Source organism: Pleurodeles waltl, chromosome 9 (assembly GCF_031143425.1).
Source record: "Pleurodeles waltl isolate 20211129_DDA chromosome 9, aPleWal1.hap1.20221129, whole genome shotgun sequence".
NCBI classification, from domain to species: Eukaryota; Metazoa; Chordata; class Amphibia; order Caudata; family Salamandridae; genus Pleurodeles; species Pleurodeles waltl.
The window spans coordinates 1,178,623,646-1,178,643,083 of NC_090448.1; the positions used below are offsets into that span (position 1 = coordinate 1,178,623,646).

At 50.1% G+C, this 19,438-nt stretch overlaps 2 protein-coding genes across 3 annotated transcripts in view; both read right to left on the reverse strand.

Annotated features, from left to right (window-relative positions):
• Positions 1-19,438, reverse strand: part of LOC138260510 (prolyl hydroxylase EGLN3-like) — a 121,200-nt gene that overhangs the window by 27,816 nt on the left and 73,946 nt on the right. The window contains exon 6 of one of the 2 annotated variants that reach the window (XR_011198865.1): positions 2,613-2,865. The gene's annotated coding sequence lies outside the window, so the exon portion shown is untranslated. Of the gene's footprint in view, positions 1-1,863; positions 2,866-19,438 lie in introns of those variants that run through there. The other variant, XR_011198864.1, reaches the window with a different exon arrangement.
• Positions 1,864-18,386, reverse strand: LOC138260511 (prolyl hydroxylase EGLN3-like). Its single transcript, XM_069209101.1, has 4 exons — positions 18,241-18,386; positions 16,483-16,619; positions 11,634-11,707; positions 1,864-3,536 (listed from the first exon to the last, which is right to left on the reverse strand). Exons 1-4 carry the CDS (start codon positions 18,355-18,357, stop codon positions 3,490-3,492), a joined length of 375 nt encoding a protein of 124 aa, XP_069065202.1. The 5' UTR covers positions 18,358-18,386; the 3' UTR covers positions 1,864-3,489.

Below are 19,438 nucleotides of genomic sequence, written 5' to 3' on the forward strand. Positions count from 1 at the left end.
TCTATTCTGGATTCAGATGCTGGGCATTGATTTCTGGAAAGAGATTGTCTTTGCAAACAGGTTTCCAAGAACATGTTGTCCCACCTGTGGCTCCTTGTTAGCTTGGATGTCCACAAAGGTCATAAGTGAAGGTGTGCACAGAAGACCATGTGGTTGTCATGCAGAGGTCATTTATGGACTAGTCAGCATTGAATGTGGTCGCTGCTCCTTTTTCCTTGTAGTCTGCTCTTGGTTTCATCCTGTAGCCGCTCCGGATATCTTGTGGCATTTTCGGATTGGTTGGACTGGCCGTCTAGTGATACTTTCCTTAGTGACCGGCGAACCTTTAGTCGGGGGGCAAGGGAAACAAAGGATGACTTTCCTTTCCTGATTTTCTTTTTGTTTCTTGCAGGTTATACAGGATGGCCCTTCTGGTGTCCGGCGTATGAAGGACTCGTTCAGCCAGAGACTTTGGCTTTTGGAAATAAACCAGTCGCTCCATCACTCAATTTACATTACACTGCGACAAAACATTTGGCAAGGTCTGTGGGTTGGTTCGCATTACCACCCCGACTCTGAATTCGCAGATAAGGTTCGAGTGTTGAGGGCCTAGTGATCAGTCATCCAGTGAAGAGACGTGATCACAATTACGAAGGCGGTTTTGAGTGTTTGAGTAGTGAGCTATGCATGGACTCCAAACATAGTTTCATAATCTGGCTTAGCACAACGTTTAGGTTCCACATTGGGGTGGGGACTCACCTTTTTGCCCTTTCCTGGAATCTCTTGATGACTGGTGTTTGGAAGAAACTGTGTCCTACGACGCCCCTTGCGTACGCCACTCTGGCCAAGAGATGTACCTTAAGCGAGCCACCAGGCGGCTCTTAAACCGGCAGGTGGGGTATTTGAGGATGGTACTGTCCTGGGTGCAGGCTTCAACAATTCCACCAGGTCGGAAAACAATGTCTTTCTGGCCAGAAGGGGTGCTATCAGAACTAGGGTGGTGGTGGTCTGCTTGGGATTGGGTGGTAAGGGTATGCAAATTTCGCTGATAGTCTAATGACAGGACATTCCCTAGTGGTTGTTGGCTTGGGTACCTGGTGGTGAGAGGTGGCAGAGCGCCCCACATGTGAAAGATTTTTTCCACTATTTCTTGTTTTATCTCCCACTACTGTGAGGTGTTTGCTTAACCTGTCGACGTCCGTCTTCTGTACTCCTGGCAGCTGTATTTCCACAAGTATTGTGTTTATCTGCAGGGCTCATTTCCATACGTTTTGTGATTTTTTTGGACAACACGTGTAATCTTGTCCCCCTCTGTTTGTTGAGCTAAAACTTGGCGGCAGTGTCATCTATCTGGGATTGACCTGTCCTCCCCATGACCTGTGCTCGAAAGGTTTTCAAGGCCAGACAGGCTGTCTGCAGGTCTAAGACATGTATGTGTCTCTCCCTCCCTTGGACTCCATGGGTGTCTGGTGCTCAACTTGCCCATGTGGGCCCCTTACTCCAGGTAGGAAGCATCCGTTGTCATGGTGACAGAGGTTGCTGGCTGTGTGAAGGGCCTGGACAGTCATGTTGTGTTTCACCACTGTATTTATCTAGGTCCTCCCAAGTGCCTGTGACCATTGCCTCTGCAGAGGGTGTTGCAGTGGCCTCGTGTGAAGCCTGGCATCCGGTGACGGGGACTGAAACCATCTCACCAGTCAGTTTCCCTGCAGCCCTCACTGCCAGACTGACCAATCAGGTAAGGGCACGCGTGTGCTATACAACCCAATGGCAAAGCGTCCTCGCGGATATGACGTGGTGCAATACTGAAGGTCTTTCATTACGTTAAGGAGTTCAGCTACAGGCCTGGGCATTCAGAGGCGAAATAAATCAAACACCAATCAATTCCAGCGCATTGTGTGTTTATTTTACAATAGTCGCCAACATTAGTTTCACCAAAATTAATAGAAACATTTGCAGACAGTATAAAAATATTCAAGTAAAAAATCATTATTCTCACCGAAGCGGACTGGCCGGAAGGAAAAGTGACGAGAGGCAGTGCTCCTAACCGCGTCCTTGCCACCCTGAACCCCCAGAGGAAGGTTAGGAAATGCTGCGGTGCACAGCCACTGGTGGGCAGACCAATCTGTGGGCAGGGCAGATGCCCCCCCCCCCCCCCCACTGAAGAGTTCATTCCCCAGTTTATTGCAATAGTGCCCAGTTGTGGAAAGTTTGGGGTTGTGGGCACAGAGCCCACATTTCAACATGTTTCACCATCTTAACAAATGAAACGAGCAGGCGTGTCCTTCAAGAGGCTACTCAGGAACTAGACAGAGGGGGTCTCCCGACTGACCCTCCCCCGGATTACCTGCAAAACAAAGCTGCAAGATTCCCCCTGGTTGCAAGTAATCCTGGCTCCTTCCCTCTTGGGGTCCAGACCCAGCAAGGGGGTGTTTGTGTATGTAGCCCGCTAGCTGGGAGGCCCCTCCCACTGACAGTCTGTGCATGCCCCTGGGGTTGTTGTGGTTCTTTGAAGTCAGGGTTGTGGGGTTTGAGGCATCTGCCCTCATTGAAAACTTAAACCCCCTGCCCGGGTCCTTGCAGCTCGCGCCGTACCTCCCCCTAGCGGCCTCTTACAGTCCTGCACGTTTTACCTGTACCTGTGTGTCTGCATTACTTCCGGGTCAGGCCCTCCAGGTGCTGGCAGCCCTTCCTTTTACCCCCTGTACCTGTGTGTCTGCATTACTTCCGGGTCAAGCCCTCCAGGTGCTGGCAGCCCTTCCTTTTACACCCTGTACCTGTGTGTCTGCATTACTTCCGGGTCAAGCCCTCCAGGTGCTGGCAGCCCTTCCTTTTACACCCTGTACCTGTGTGTCTGCATTACTTCCGGGTCAAGCCTTCCAGGTGCTGTACCTGTGTGTCTGCATTACTTCCGGGTGAAGCTGTCCAGGTGTTGGCAGCCCTTGCAATATGGAACAACAGACTCTGCCCGGGTATCACGAGGACTTCTTGGAAAGCTAGCTTGGCCCAGGCAAGGGATCTGCAGTAGTGCATAGACCCCCACCTCTGCGAGGCAGCGGTGTACACCGTGAAATCACATTTTAAAACCCAAACCAGTGGTGAAGGGAGGGACCGCCTTTGACCGAGGCCACCTCTGCTTTTTAACGCACCTGCCCTGGCAATGCCCGAGCTCCATTTCCAGGACACGTCAAAGATTGTCTCCAGCAAGTGACATCTTCCTCCACAGCTGTAAAGTGCTTAGAGAGCTGCTTCTTGGAGAAGGCGCCCACATCTGTACCAAAAGGCTGTCTCAAGCTCTCTTCAGGGAGCTACACTCCAGGCCCATTATTAGAAGCAAAGGTGCAGGGTGCAGATGGGCCTTCGGTGATACCCAGTGTCTGCAGTCCAAGCCACTCCTTATGCAGGGAAGTCCCAAACTTGCCCGCGGGCGAGGCCACGCCAGGCCACCTCCTGTTCGTAGTCAGGCTGTCCCTCTGGAAGAAAGATGGGCTTCGTAAACATGCGGAGAGGTCAGCAGGAGCCATCTTCACCTGGAGGTCTGGTCTTCTTTCCAGAGGCTGCAGTAAAGGAAAGAGACATTTGGTTATACAAGAGAACTGAGTGCCAGCTGTGGGCATGTGGGCACAGAGGTCCAGAGACTTCAGGACAAGGATCTGAGGTGTCACATTACACTGCACCAGCAAAGGAAAAGTTACTTACTTGTAATCCTAGCTTTCAGTCACGGGCATCAACAGTGAATTCAAAAAGACTGAGGGGCATATTTATGATAGGGCTGCGTCACGTTTGCACCACGCAATGTAGTACATGCGTGACACAAACCTCGAAGTCAAATTTTTGAAGTCACGCAATACCACTTTGCTTGGCTTTGAGTGGCTCCAAAAATCTGGAGTAACGCAATGTGGCACAAATCACCCAGGAAGGCGTTGCGGTGGGCGTTCCCGCTCAATACCCATGGTTTTTGATGCTTCACCAGACGTACAAGACCTTTTCAACCTGGGAATGAGCTAAAACCATACGGCTCCCCAGGTTGAGGTGCAACAAGGAGAAATAATGAAAATGTCACTTACCCAGTGTACATCTGTTCGTGGCATCAGTCGCAGTAGATTCGCATGTTTTGCAATAGCTCGCCATCTGGTGTTGGGCCAGAGTGTTACAAGTTGTTTTTCTTCGAAGAAGTCTTTCGAGTCACGGGACCGAGTGACTCCTCCTTTTGTCTCCATTGCGCATGGGCGTCGACTCCATCTTCGATTGTTTTTCCCCGCAGAGGGTGAGGTAGGAGTTGAATTGTAGTAATAGTGCCCATGCAATGGAGTGACTAAGTATGCACCTATTTAAGGTTGAGATGATACATATACAAATAGTTGAAGGTAACTTCCAAACTGCTACAGGCTCCCGGGGAGGCGGGTGGGCACATGCGAATCTACTGCGACTGATGCCACGAACAGATGTACACTGGGTAAGTGACATTTTCAGTTCGATGGCATCTGTCGCTGTAGATACACATGTTCTGCATAGACTAGTAAGCAGTTATTTCCCCAAAAGCGGTGGATCAGCCTGTAGGAGTGGAAGTAGTGTGAAATAATGTTCTTAACACGGCTTGACCTACTGTGGCCTGTTGTGCGGATAACACGTCTACACAGTAGTGCTTGGTGAATGTGTGAGGCGTAGACCATGTGGCTGCCTTACATATTTCTTGCATTGGGATGTTTCCTAGAAAGGCCATGGTAGCACCTTTCTTTCTGGTTGAGTGTGCCCTTGGTGTAATGGGCAGCTGTCGTTTAGCTTTAAGGTAGCAGATTTGGATGCATTTAACTATCCATCTGGCTATACCTTGTTTTGAAATTGGGTTTCCTGCGTGAGGTTTTTGAAATGCAATAAAGAGTTGTTTAGTCTTTCTGATGTTTTTTGTTCTGTCAATGTAATACATTAATGCTCTTTTGACATCTAATGTATGTAGTGCCCTTTCAGCTACGGTATCTGGCTGTGGAAAGAACACTGGAAGTTCCACTGTTTGATTTAGATGGAACGGTGAAATAACCTTTGGCAAAAATTTAGGATTGGTCCTTAGGACGACTTTATTTTTGTGTAGTTGTATAAAAGGTTCCTGTATAGTAAACGCCTGAATCTCGCTTACTCTTCTTAGGGAAGTAATGGCGATGAGAAATGCCACCTTCCAGGTTAGGAACTGTATGTCGCAGGAGTGCATGGGTTCAAAAGGTGGACCCATAAGTCTAGTTAGGACAACATTTAGGTTCCATGAAGGAACAGGTAGTGTTCTTGGTGGTATAATTCTCCTAAGGCCCTCCATGAATGCTTTAATGACTGGTATTTTATATAGGGAAGTTGAATAGGTAGTTTGCAGGTATGCAGATATTGCTGCAAGGTGAATCTTAATGGAAGAGAAAGCTAGGTTAGATTTTTGTAAGTGAAGCAAGTAACCCACTACCTGTTCTGGAGTTGTGTGTAATGGTTGTATTTGATTAATATGGCAGTAGCAAACAAACCTCTTCCATTTACTTGCATAGCAGTGCCTGGTGGATGGCCTTCTTGCTTGTTTTATGACTTCCATACATTCTTGGGTAAGTTGTAAGTGCCCGAATTCTAGGATTTCAGGAGCCAGATTGCTAGATTCAGCGATGCTGGATCTGGGTGTCTGATCTTTTGGTTGTGTTGTGTCAACAGATCTGGCCTGTTGGGCAATTTGATGCAGGGTACTACTGATAGGTCTAGCAGCGTTGTGTACCAGGGTTGCCTTGCCCAAGTTGGTGCTATTAATATGAGTTTGAGTTTGTTTTGACTGAGTTTGTTTACCAGGTAAGGAAGGAGAGGGAGAGGAGGAAAAGCGTAAGCAAATATCCCTGACCAGTTCATCCATAGGGCATTGCCTTGGGACTGTTTGTGTGGGTATCTGGATGCAAAGTTTTGGCATTTTGCGTTCTCCTTTGTCGCAAACAAGTCTATCTGAGGTGTTCCCCAGAGTTTGAAATAAGTGTTCAGAATTTGGGGGTGAATTTCCCATTCGTGGACCTGTTGGTGATGTCGAGAGAGATTGTCTGCGAGTTGATTTTGGATCCCTGGTATAAATTGTGCTATTAGGCGAATTTGGTTGTGAATTGCCCAACGCCAAATCTTTTGTGCTAGCAGGCTTAACTGCGTGGAGTGCGTCCCCCCTTGCTTGTTTAGATAATACATTCTCGTCAAAACAGACAACATGACAACAATGTATTTGTGAACTATTATTGGTTGGAAAGCTTTTAGTGCTTGAAAAACTGCTAGAAGTTCTAGGTGATTTATATGCAGTTTTGTTTGGTGTACGTTCCATTGTCCTTGTATGCTGTGTTGATCGAGGTGTGCTCCCCACCCTGTCATGGAAGCATCTGTTGTTATTACGTATTGTGGCACTGGGTCTTGGAAAGGCCGCCCTTTGTTTAAATTTATGTTGTTCCACCACAGAAGCGAGAGGTAAGTTTGGCGGTCTATTAACACCAGATCTAGAAGATGACCCTGTGCTTGAGACCACTGTGATGCTAGGCACTGTTGTAAGGGCCTCATGTGCAGTCTTGCGTTTGGGACAATGGCTATGCATGAAGACATCATGCCTAGGAGTTGTAGTACCATCTTTGCTTGTATCCTTTGTGTAGGATACATGCGTTGTATGATGGTGTTGAAATTTTGAATTCTTTGTGGACTTGGAGTGGCTACTCCTTTTGATGTGTCTATTATGGCTCCTAGGTATTGTTGTACCTTGCGCGGCAGAATTTTGGATTTTGTGAAGTTGACGGTGAACCCTAGTTTGAAGAGGGTTTGTATGATATGATTTGTGTGATTTGAGCACTCTATTAACGAATGGGCCTTGATTAGCCAGTCGTCTAGATATGGGAACACATGTATTTGCTGCCTTCTTATGTGTGCAGCGACTACCGCTAGACATTTGGTAAAGAATCTTGGTGCGGTTGTTAATCCGAAAGGCAGTACCTTGAATTGGTAATGTATTCCCTTGAATACAAACCTTAGGTATTTCCTGTGCGATGGGTGTATTGGTATATGGAAATAAGCATCCTTGAGGTCTAAAGTTGCCATGTAGTCGTGTAGTTTTAGCAATGGCAATACTTCTTGTAGTGTGACCATGTGAAAGTGGTCTGATTTGATGAAAGTGTTCACTACTCTGAGGTCTAGGATTGGTCTCAGCGTTTTGTCCTTCTTTGGTATCAGAAAGTACAGTGAGTAAACTCCTGTGTTTATTTGTGTGTTTGGCACTAATTCGATTGCATTCTTTTGCAATAGTGCCTGCACTTCTATCTCCAGGAGATTGGAATGATGTTTTGTCAAATTTTGTGCTTTTGGTGGTATGTTTGGAGGGAATTGTAGAAATTCTATGCAATAACCATGTTGGATAATTGCTAGAACCCAAGTGTCTGTAGTGATTTCCTCCCATGCTTTGTAATAATGACTTATTCTTCCCCCCACTGGTGTTGTGTGGAGGGGGTGAGTGACATGTGAGTCACTGTTTAGTAGTAGGGGTTTTGGGGCTCTGAAATCTTCCTCTATTCCTAGGGAATTGCCCTCCTCTATATTGTCCCCGAAAACCTCCTCTATACTGTCCCTGGTAACTGGACGGTGTTGCTTGTGAGGTGCTGGCTTGTGTGCTCTGACCCCGAAACCCCCCTCTAAAGGGTGTTTTACGGAATGTGCTGTAATTCCCTCTGCTCTGCGGGGAGTAGAGTGCGCCCATGGCTTTGGCAGTGTCCGTATCTTTTTTGAGTTTCTCAATCGCTGTGTCCACTTCTGGACCGAACAGTTCTTTTTCGTTAAAAGGCATATTGAGAACTGCTTGTTGAATCTCTGGTTTAAATCCAGACGTTCGGAGCCATGCATGCCTTCTGATAGTTACAGATGTATTAATTGTCCGTGCAGCTGTATCTGCAGCGTCCATGGAGGAGCGGAACTGGTTGTTGGAAATGGTCTGTCCCTCCTCAACCACTTGTTTTGCCCTATTTTGTAAGTCCTTGGGCAGATGTTCAATGAGATGTTGCATCTCGTTCCAATGGGCTCTGTCATAGCGTGCAAGTAGTGCCTGGGAGTTCGCGATGCGCCACTGGTTTGCAGCTTGTGCTGCGATTCTCTTACCAGCTGCATCGAACTTGCGGCTTTCTTTATCTGGGGGTGGTGCATCTCCAGATGTGTGGGAGTTGGCCCTTTTCCTAGCTGCTCCTACAACGACAGAGTCTGGTGGCAGCTGTGTAGTGATGAAAACCGGGTCTGTAGGAGGCGCCTTATACTTTTTTTCCACCCTTGGTGTGATTGCCCTACTTTTGACCGGCTCCTTAAAGATTTCTTTTGCGTGCCGGAGCATACCAGGGAGCATAGGCAGGCTTTGGTATGAGCTGTGGGTGGAGGAGAGTGTGTTGAATAAAAAATCATCCTCGACCTGTTCTGAGTGGAGGCTTACGTTGTGAAATTGTGCTGCTCTAGCCACCACTTGAGAATACGCGGTGCTGTCCTCTGGTGGAGATGGCTTTGTAGGGTATGCCTCCGGACTGTTATCTGACACTGGGGCGTCGTATAGGTCCCATGCGTCTTGATCTTGGTCACCCTGGCTTATGGTGGTGTGAGCTGGGGAGTGTGATGGAGTTTGTGCTGGCGAGACGTTAATCACGGGCGGAGGAGAAGGTGGTGGGGTAACTCTTTTCACCACTTTTGGTTGTGGTGTCTGTTCAGTTTGGAACTCCAACCTTCTCTTTCTTCTAATAGGGGGAAGGGTGCTTATTTTTCCTGTCCCCTGCTGTATGAAAATACGCTTTTGCGTATGGTCCACATCAGTTGATTGTAGCTCTTCCTCAAACCTATGCTTTTGCATTTGGGAGGTTAGCGAGTGCTCTTCTGTATAAGAGCCTGAAGCTGGGTCGGTTGCAGTTTGTTTCGGGACCGAAACCCTGTCTGCGTCCTTTTTCGGCTCCGAGGTGACTTTTTTCATTTTCGGGGCCGAAACCTGTCGGCGCCGATCTTCTTCGGGGCCGCTGTCTCGGCGTCGAGCCGTGTCTACACCGGCATCTCGGTGTCGATGCTTGTCTCCAGCACTTTCTCGGTCCCGAGAAGGCTGCGTGCCGGTGTCTCGACCGGAGTCGGACGATCTCGGCACTGTTTGGGCCTTTTTCGGTGCCGACGGTCGGTCACCGAATTTATGGGTGGAGCCATGGCCTGGTGGCAGTGGCGTCCCCTGGGCCTTGTAAATCTTCCTCTGAGTGGTTTTCGACGTCTTACTCATGGTTTGTGTATCGTCGAATCCTTCGGAGTCTGAGTCTTGGATCGAGAAGGTACCTTCCTCTTCTTGTTCCTCGAACTCTTGGTGGGCTGTCGGCGCGGACGCCATCTGAAGTCTTCTGGCTCGACGGTCTCGGAGTGTTTTTCGGGACCGGAACGCACGACAGGCCTCGCAGGTGTCTTCACTGTGCTCAGGTGACAGGCACAGGTTACAGACCAAGTGTTGGTCTGTATAGGGGTATTTATTGTGGCATTTGGGGCAGAAACGGAACAGGGTCCGTTCCATCGGCGTTCTTCAGCACGCGGTCGGGCCGACCAGGCCCCGACGGGGGATCGAAAAAACTACCCCCGAAGGGCACCGGAGCTCTTTGATCCTTCGACGCGGTGTTGAATCTAACTACGCCGATCCCGAACGCAACAATACCGACGAAAATCTTCCGAAAGTAGCTATCTTTCCGTTCCGAAACTCGGAGCGACAGGAACACGTCCGAACCCGATGGCGGAAAAAAAACAATCGAAGATGGAGTCGACGCCCATGCGCAATGGAGACAAAAGGAGGAGTCACTCGGTCCCGTGACTCGAAAGACTTCTTCGAAGAAAAACAACTTGTAACACTCCGGCCCAACACCAGATGGCGAGCTATTGCAAAACATGCGTATCTACAGCGACAGATGCCATCGAACCTTTATTTCTCCTCGTTATTTCCTCTTTCTTCTTCTGCAGCACACACAGGAGGAGGAATATGTCTCGAATGATTGTTTTTGTGCAGGAAAAATGTCCCTTAATGCAGAAAAATAATGCTGCATGCAACGGAGGCGCCCTTGTACCACGGTGTCATGGTGCTTGCGTTGGCGCTAGGCAGCCCATTGTGCGCCGCAGCAGGGGAAGAGGTCAGGAATACGCTGTGTGCCTTAAATCCGGCGCTTTCCTGCGTTTTGAATAAATATAAATATATATATATATATATATATATATATATATATATATATATATATATATATATATATATATATATATGTGTGTGCAGGATCATGGAAAACTCCAAGAATGTTAAGGTAGAAGTGGTCAAGCTAATTTATCCATAAAATCGCAGAGCTCATGAGGCTGCTATTCTGACTTTCTACCCATGAAGTAGCACTTCATAAAGAGGACTGTTGTGTACTTTAAGGGAAGAAAAAAAAGCACAACACAACGTTTTCTCCAGTAAAAGTAGGTGACATAAGTCATACAGGAAGACACTGCAGCCCAAGCCACTCGACTAGTGAGATCAGACTGCTCGTCAGCTGCCGGTGCCATCTGGGAAGCAGGGTCGGCTTTACCTTCCTTATAGTGCCACTAAAGCCTGCCAAGCCGGGCCGCTATATACTCACTTCTCCACTTGCAGTTTTTTGTTAAAGGAAATTATATTGGTAAATTTTCAAGCAGCTAGCGTGGTCAAAAATCTAATGCAAACTTCACAAGGAGCTTTTGCGTGAAGCAAAACTATAGTCTAGTGTGTCAGCATGCTTCCATCAATGACATCTTTTGAGTAAGGACTTTCAGGTCATTCCTTTAAACGGCCGAGTGACTATGGTGACTGAAGCTCTTCTTTCTGGGTCAGATTATGCCAATACCGGATATTAATGGCTTTCACCAGCTGATCCAGAATGCGGCCAAGAGACGGGTTTCTGGTCAATGTAAAGTTCACCATGTTATAGAGGCCAGGCGTAAACTCCACTGGCTGCCAGTAGAAAAACAAATCCGTTTAAATGTCTGTGCCTGGTCCATCGAGCTTCATCTGGCATCGGGGCTCCTGCGTCTCAAGTTATGGCACCAGCCCCACACTTCGAATGATCTCGATTAGGACACAAATTGTTCTCTGCTATATCCTCTGAAGCCTGGAAGCAACTTTCTATAGGACTCTCTCTGCAATGTCAAGTCATATAGCATTTTGCAAAAAACTAAACTTTTTTCTTTGTCTTAGCTCAACACTTAAGACCTGGTTTAGAGTTTGTCGGACGGGTTATTCCATTGCAAACGTGATGGATATCCCATCCGCCATATTATGATTCTCATAGGATATAATGGAATCGTAATACAGCGGACGGGATATCTGTCACGTGTCTGACGGAGTAACCCCCTCAATCAAGCTCTAAATGAGGCTCTAAATAACAAAGCTATGCAGAGAATGTGACCTGCAGCAGCACATGCTGCAAACATAACGCTTCTACGCCTCTGATGAAAACTCCTCTGGAGTGGATTCCTAGTTCGGTGCTTTTCCTTCATGTCAGCCTAATAGGTCCCAAGCTGCTTCTGGGTGTTTGTGGCACTTGCAAGTATTTCATTGACTGATGTTTGTGGGATGAGGGGTGGCCTGCACTCTCAGCTCGAGGGGTGGTATGAAAGGTTCTCACCGTTTAAGTTCTTGAACTTCTCTCTCGCTTCGGCTCGTTCTTCGGCATCGAAGTACCAGACGGTCATGGCGTACCTGGGGGCAGAAGAAACATCAGAGATTACAGAAAGTTCTACTGCAGAGCTGAAACAAGAGTGGTGGTGAAAGCAACCCATCAGGATGCATTCTACTCCAAGTCCAAGATTCATCAAATCACTTGAGTCCACTTTACAGAAGAAAACAGTTTGACACAGTGACCCGATATTCTTTATACAGTTCCAGTTAGAAACCCATACAGTCAACACGTTTCGTTCAAATGAACTTCTTCAGGGCAATAATCTAACAGTCTGATTCAAGTAGTGCAGGCCCCTTCAAACATTTTAGCCATCCATAAAAAGGCACAATGTACCAAGTCGGATTGAAAAAGGAATCATATAGACAGTTGTTTGTACCAGGATCCGTAACAGAAGTCATGTCACAGTTAGATTTCTAAACACAAGAGCACCTAAAACCTGAGAGTGTCTCTCTGTGTGTACACACGGGGATAACAGTGCACTGACAGAGCTCTCTGTGATCTTAGTACTGGAATAGCAGGAATTGTTTGCAGTGGTACAGTGGTGCACTGGAATTACCGCCTGTGATCCTAGTACTGGAATAAGCAGGGAGTGCACTAGAAGTGTTGCATGTGATCCTAGTACTGGAATGGCAGGGACTGCTGCTGGTGGTACAGAGGTGCCCTGTGAGAGCATTCTGTGATTCTAGTACTGAAATGGCAGGGACTGCTGCTGGTGGGACAGAGGTGTCCTGTGGGAGCATTCTGTGATTCTAGTACTGGAATGGCAGGGGCTGCTGCCAGTGATACAGAGGTGCACTAGAAGTGTCACTTGTGATTCTAGTACTGGACTAGGGGGGGATTGCTTCCAGTGGTACAGAGGTGCACTGGAACTATAGCCTCTGATCCTAGTACTGGAATAGCAGGGGTGCTGGGGGTTGGAGAGAGGTGCACTGGAAGGGTTGCCTGTGATCCTAGTACTTGAATAGCAGGGGCTGCTGCCAGTGGGAGAGGTGTCCTGTGAGAGCAGTCTGTGATTCTAGTACTGGAATGGCAGGGACTGCTGCTGGTGGTACAGAGGTGCCCTGTGAGAGCATTCTGTGATTCTAGTACTGGAATGGCAGGGATTGCTGCTGGTGGGACAAAGGTGTCCTGTGGGAGCATTCTGTGATTCTAGTACTGGAATGGCAGGGGCTGCTGCCAGTGATACAGAGGTGCACTAGAAGTGTCACTTGTGATTCTAGTGCTGGACTAGGGGGGGATTGCTTCCAGTGGTACAGAGGTGCACTGGAACTATCGCCTCTGATCCTAGTACTGGAATAGCAGGGATTGCTGCCAGTGGTACTGAGGTGTCCTGTGAGAGCAGTCTGTGATCCTAGTACTGGAATAGCAGGGGTGCTGGGGGTTGGAGAGAGGTGCACTGGAAGGGTTGCCTGTGATCCTAGTACTTGAATAGCAGGGGCTGCTGCCAGTGGGAGAGGTGCCCTGTGAGAGCAGTCTGTGATTCTAGTACTGGAATGGCAGGGACTGCTGCCAGTGGGAGAGGTGTCCTGTGAGAGCAGTCTGTGATTCTAGTACTGGAATGGCAGGGACTGCTGCCAGTGGGAGAGGTGTCCTGTGAGAGCAGTCTGATTCTAGTACTGGAATGGAAGGGACTGCTGCCAGTGGGAGAGGTGTCCTGTGAGAGCAGTCTGTGATTCTAGTACTGGAATGGCAGGGATTGCTGCTGGTGGTACAGAGGTGCCCTGTGAGAGCATTCTGTGATTCTAGTACTGGAATGGCAGGGATTGCTGCTGGTGGGACAAAGGTGTCCTGTGGGAGCATTCTGTGATTCTAGTACTGGAATGGCAGGGGCTGCTGCCAGTGATACAGAGGTGCACTAGAAGTGTCACTTGTGATTCTAGTGCTGGACTAGGGGGGGATTGCTTCCAGTGGTACAGAGGTGCACTGGAACTATCGCCTCTGATCCTAGTACTGGAATAGCAGGGATTGCTGCCAGTGGTACTGAGGTGTCCTGTGAGAGCAGTCTGTGATCCTAGTACTGGAATAGCAGGGGTGCTGGGGGTTGGAGAGAGGTGCACTGGAAGGGTTGCCTGTGATCCTAGTACTTGAATAGCAGGGGCTGCTGCCAGTGGGAGAGGTGCCCTGTGAGAGCAGTCTGTGATTCTAGTACTGGAATGGCAGGGACTGCTGCCAGTGGGAGAGGTGTCCTGTGAGAGCAGTCTGTGATTCTAGTACTGGAATGGCAGGGACTGCTGCCAGTGGGAGAGGTGTCCTGTGAGAGCAGTCTGATTCTAGTACTGGAATGGAAGGGACTGCTGCCAGTGGGAGAGGTGTCCTGTGAGAGCAGTCTGTGATTCTAGTACTGGAATGGCAGGGATTGCTGCTGGTGGGACAGAGGTGTCCTGTGGGAGCATTCTGTGATTCTAGTACTGGAATGGCAGGGGCTGCTGCCAGTGATACAGAGGTGTCCTGTGAGAGCAGTCTGTGATTCTAGTACTGGAATGGCAGGGACTACTGTCAGTGGTAGTGAGGGGTCCTGTGGGAGCATTCTGTGATTCTAGTACTGGAATGGCAGGGACTGCTGCTGGTGGTACAGAGGTGCCCTGTGAGAGCATTCTGTGATTCTAGTACTGGAATGGCAGGGATTGCTGCTGGTGGGACAGAGGTGTCTTGTGGGAGCATTCTGTGATTCTAGTACTGGAATGGCAGGGGCTGCTGCCAGTGATACAGAGGTGTCCTGTGAGAGCAGTCTGTGATTCTAGTACTGGAATGGCAGGGACTGCTGCTGGTGGCACAGAGGTGCCCTGTGAGAGCATTCTGTGATTCTAGTACTGGAATGGCAGGGATTGCTGCTGGTGGGACAGAGGTATCATGTGGGAGCATTCTGTGATTCTAGTACTGGAATGGCAGGGGCTGCTGCCAGTGGGAGAGGTGTCCTGTGAGAGCAGTCTGTGATTCTAGTACTGGAATAGCAGGGACTGCTGCCAGTGGTACTGAGGTGCCCTGTGAGAGCAGTCTGTGATTCTAGTACTGGAATGGCAGGTGCTGCTGCCAGTGATACAGAGGTGTCCTGTGAGAGCAGTCTGTGATTCTAGTACTGGAATGGCAGGGACTACTGTCAGTGGTAGTGAGGGGTCCTGTGGGAGCATTCTGTGATTCTAGTACTGGAATGGCAGGGATTGCTGCTGGTGGGACAGAGGTGTCCTGTGGGAGCATTCTGTGATTCTAGTACTGGAATGGCAGGGGCTGCTGCCAGTGATACAGAGGTGCACTAGAAGTGTCACTTGTGATTCTAGTACTGGACTGGGGGGGGGGGGGGTTGCTTCCAGTGGTACAGAGGTGCACTGGAACTATCGCCTCTGATCCTAGTACTGGAATAGCAGGGGTGCTGGGGGTTGGAGAGAGGTGCACTGGAAGGGTTGCCTGTGATCCTAGTACTTGAATAGCAGGGGCTGCTGCCAGTGGGAGAGGTGCCCTGTGAGAGCAGTCTGTGATTCTAGTACTGGAATGGCAGGGACTGCTGCCAGTGGGAGAGGTGCCCTGTGAGAGCAGTCTGTGATTCTAGTACTGGAATAGCAGGGACTGCTGCCAGTGATACAGAGGTGCCCTGTGAGAGCAGTCTGTGATTCTAGTACTGGAATGGCAGGGACTGTTGCTGGTGGTACAGAGGTGCCCTGTGAGAGCATTCTGTGATTCTAGTACTGGAATGGCAGGGACTACTGGCAGTGGTAGTGAGGGGTCCTGTGGGAGCATTCTGTGATTCTAGTACTGGAATGGCAGGGACTGCTGCTGGTGGGACAGAGGTGCCCTGTGGGAGCATTCTGTGATTCTAGTACTGGAATGGCAGGGGCTGCTGCCAGTGATACAGAGGTGCACTAGAAGTGTCACTTGTGATTCTAGTACTGGACTAGGGGGGGATTGCTTCCAGTGGTACAGAGGTGCACTGGAACTATCGCCTCTGATCCTAGTACTGGAATAGTAGGGGTGCTGGGGGTTGGAGAGAGGTGCACTGGAAGGGTTGCCTGTGATCCTAGTACTTGAATAGCAGGGGCTGCTGCCAGTGGGAGAGGTGTCCTGTGAGAGCAGTCTGTGATTCTAGTACTGGAATAGCAGGGGCTGCTGCCAGTGGGAGAGGTGTCCTGTGAGAGCAGTCTGTGATTCTAGTACTGGAATGGCAGGGTCTGCTGCTGGTGGTACAGAGGTGCCCTGTGAGAGCATTCTGTGATTCTAGTACTGGAATGGCAGGGATTGCTGCTGGTGGGACAGAGGTGTCCTGTGGGAGCATTCTGTGATTCTAGTACTGGAATGGCAGGAATTGCTGCTGGTGGGACAGAGGTGTCCTGTGGGAGCATTCTGTGATTCTAGTACTGGAATGGCAGGAATTGCTGCTGGTGGGACAGAGGTGTCCTGTGGGAGCATTCTGTGATTCTAGTACTGGAATAGCAGGGGCTGCTGCCAGTGGGAGAGGTGTCCTGTGAGACCATTCTGTGATTCTAGTACTGGAATAGCAGGGGCTGCTGGCAGTGCGACAGAGAAGCAGTGACTGAGCCACACTCTCCTGGTGGAGTAGGGCTGCGGGCCAGACAGTGGTGCACTGACAGCAGTGACCGTAGGACTGGAGGGGCACAGGGACAGAGGAGCACTGACAGCAGTGATCCTAATACTGGGGGGGCACAGGTGTGCTGCTGATGGGACAGAGGTGCACTGACAGCAGTGATCCTAGTATTGGGGTGGCACAGGGGTGCTTCTGCTCGCACAGAGGTGCGCTGACAGCAGTGATCCTAGTACTGGGGGGCACTGACGGAGCCGCACTCACCTGGTGGAGTAGGAGGGCTGCACCTCGTGCGGGTTCCGCCGGTCGGACCAGAAGAGCAGCAGCCGGTCAAACAGCGGCTCGATGTCCACCGCGTAGCGCTGCCCTTCGGGGAATATCCGCAGCACCCCGCCGTGCACCTGCGCGGGAGAAAGGGAGGGTTACAGCGTGTTCTGGGGGGCAGCAACAGATGGGGCGTATCACACAGTCCTATGTGTTGGGGGCGTCATGTAACCTCGTCCTCTGGGATCCACCCTGCACCCTCTGTCCTCCGGGACCCACCCTGCACCCTCTGTCCTCCGGGACCCACCCTGCATCCACCCACCCTGCACCCTGTCCTCTGGAACCCACCCTGCATGCACCCACCCTGCATCCTCTGTCCTCCGGGACCCACCCTGCACCCTGTCCTCTGGGACCCACCCTGCATGCACCCACCCTGCACCCTCTTTCCTCCAGGTCCCACCCTGCGCCCTCTGTCCTCTGGGACCCAACCTGCCTCCACCCACCCTGCACCCTGTCCTCTTGGACCCACCCTGCATGCACCCACCCTGCACCCTCTGTCCTCCGGGACCCACCCTGCACCCTCTGTCCTCCGGGATCCACTCTGCATCCACCCACCCTGCACCCTGTCCTCTGGAACCCACCCTGCATGCACCCACCCTGCACCCTCTGTCCTCCGGGACCCACCCTGCGTCCACCCACCCTGCACCCTGTCCTCTGGGACCCACCCTGCACCCTCTTTCCTCCAGGTCCCACCCTGCACCCTCTGTCCTCTGGGACCCACCCTGCATCCACCCACCCTGCACCCTGTCCTCTTGGACCCACCCTGCAGGCACCCACCCTGCACCCTCTGTCCTACGGGACCTACCCTGCATGCACCCACCCTGCACTCTCTGTCCTCCGGGATCCACTCTGCATCCACCCACCCTGCACCCTCTGTCCTCTGGGACCCACCCTGCATCCTCTCTCCTCCGAGACCCACCCTGCACCCTCTGTCCTCTGGGACCCACCCTGCATCAACTGGCCTCACCCTGTCTTTTGTGACCCGCACTTTGTATCCAGGAGACCCTGCACCCTGTGTCTCTGGGGCGCACCCTGTATTGTGTTGGCACCAAACACACAAAAGGTGATGACAGACATGCTTGCAATAGGTCTAACCACTGGCAATCGCTCGGGGTAGGACATCCTGGGGTAGGATAACCTTCGTTCTTCTATCCACCATGCCACCTCAGTTTGGACCCAACTATATGCACATCAGTCTAGACCCTGCTCCAATGGGAACAGTCCAGCCCGAACTGCCAGGCCAGGCGCTCCCCGAACAGGAACACAAGCACCCAGGACTGGTTTTGCCCTAGTCATGATCTCAACAGTCAGGGTTGATTCCAGTGGATCAGTTGGCACAACTGGGCATTCCTTCGCTACGTAGGATGGAACATCAAACACACAGAAGGTGATAGGAGAAATAATTACAGAAATTCTAACCACTGGTAATCGCTCAGGGTAGCTTCCAAACCGTCATTCCACCCCTAGTCTCTCAGGAGCCCTCAATCCATGTTCAAGCATCTGTACCCCGTATCTCGTGGGCCTCCGTGCTCTGCTCTGCTCCCCCACACACCCACCGTGTGTCCCTGGGCCTCCTCCTGTGTCCCTGTCTCCAGGACCCGAACCCTGTGTCCATTGGACCGCGCACCTGGTCTCTGGACACCCCTCTTCTCTCTGTGGGACCCGTACCCTGCGTTCCAAGTCCTCCCTCCATCATACCTTGGAGTCCCAGTTCTTGTTGAGGTAGTATATGCAGGTGACACAGCGCCCATCCCCGTTCGGATTGTCCACATGTCGCACGTACCCGGCTCCGTTGCCAGGGTAACAGGCCACCATCGCCTACACAGGAGGAAAGAAAGGGCTAGGATTAGCCATACTGGTGTATGTGGCTGAACTGTGAGATACAAGTGTATTGAGTTATTTACTTTTGTGTAGCCAGGGGCTTTAGAGCACTTTACAAAACAATATCTTGCAATGGAACGATACATGGTAGCCTGCTGAACTCGGCCTATCCCCCGCCCTGACAGACCACACTGCAACCTCTGCATCATCTTGGACATGGAGTTATCTATGCAGGAACAGGTAACCGTAGTTTTGTCTGCATGCTTCCACACCCTACGCATGCTCTGCAAGATCTTCAGGTGGCTCCCAATCGAAGCCCTCGTCACCAGCTGGTTGGACTATGGGAACACACTCTAGGGGCCAAAATCACAAAGGTAAACTTAGACCAAAAGTCAACATTACTCGTAGTAAAGTTAGACTTGTTCTAAATTTAGACTTTTGGTCTAAACTTACACCAAAAGTCCAAACTTAGGCCAAAAGTCTAACTTTACTACCAATAAACTTAGACTTTTGGTGTAAACTTAGACTTTTGGTCTAAGTTTACCTTTGTGAGTCGGGCCCTAAGTGGGAATCACTGCACACCTCTTGAAGACAATACAAAAATCAGGAAGACTCATCCTCAACCTCCCCAGAGGGACCACATCCTTTCCCATCTCAAGAACCTTCACTGGCTCCCATTCAGGTGATTTTCCAGCACTCAAGAAGTTAGCGCTGGGAAGTAAATTATTTTTAAAAAATCTAGCAACGATTTGTGATGCAAAAACAGTGCTAAAACTTAGAAAATACCCCAGGTATATTCCTTCCTTCAAAAAGCCCCCAAAAGAGTGAGACACGTACTAGAAATTACTGTCAGTAGATTTGTTGTACTACAACGACCATAATGCACTGGCACGGGTTGCTGAGGAAACATTTTTGATTTAATGAAATTGGGAAAGATGAACTGTTTGGTAAACACCTCCAGGGTCCATAATCCAGCACAAAACAAGAAAGAAAGAGCTATTGAACCATGAACTGCAGGCATTAGTGATGTGCTGGCCTGACAGTGCACTCGCTCCTTTCAGTTCTTTTTGGTGTT

What these genes read in the sequence shown, in the direction of transcription:
- LOC138260511 (XM_069209101.1), bottom strand. Translation starts at nt 18,357, where the DNA reads ATGGTGGCCTGTTACCCTGGCAACGGAGCCGGGTACGTGCGACATGTG. An exon ending in CAGCCCTCCTACTCCACCAG is followed by an intron (nt 11,708 to 16,482) that starts GTGAGTGCGGCT and finishes TTCTGCCCCCAG; the next exon opens with GTACGCCATGACCGTCTGGT. An exon ending in GAAGTTCAAGAACTTAAACG is followed by an intron (nt 3,537 to 11,633) that starts GTGAGAACCTTT and finishes CCTTTACTGCAG; the next exon opens with CCTCTGGAAAGAAGACCAGA.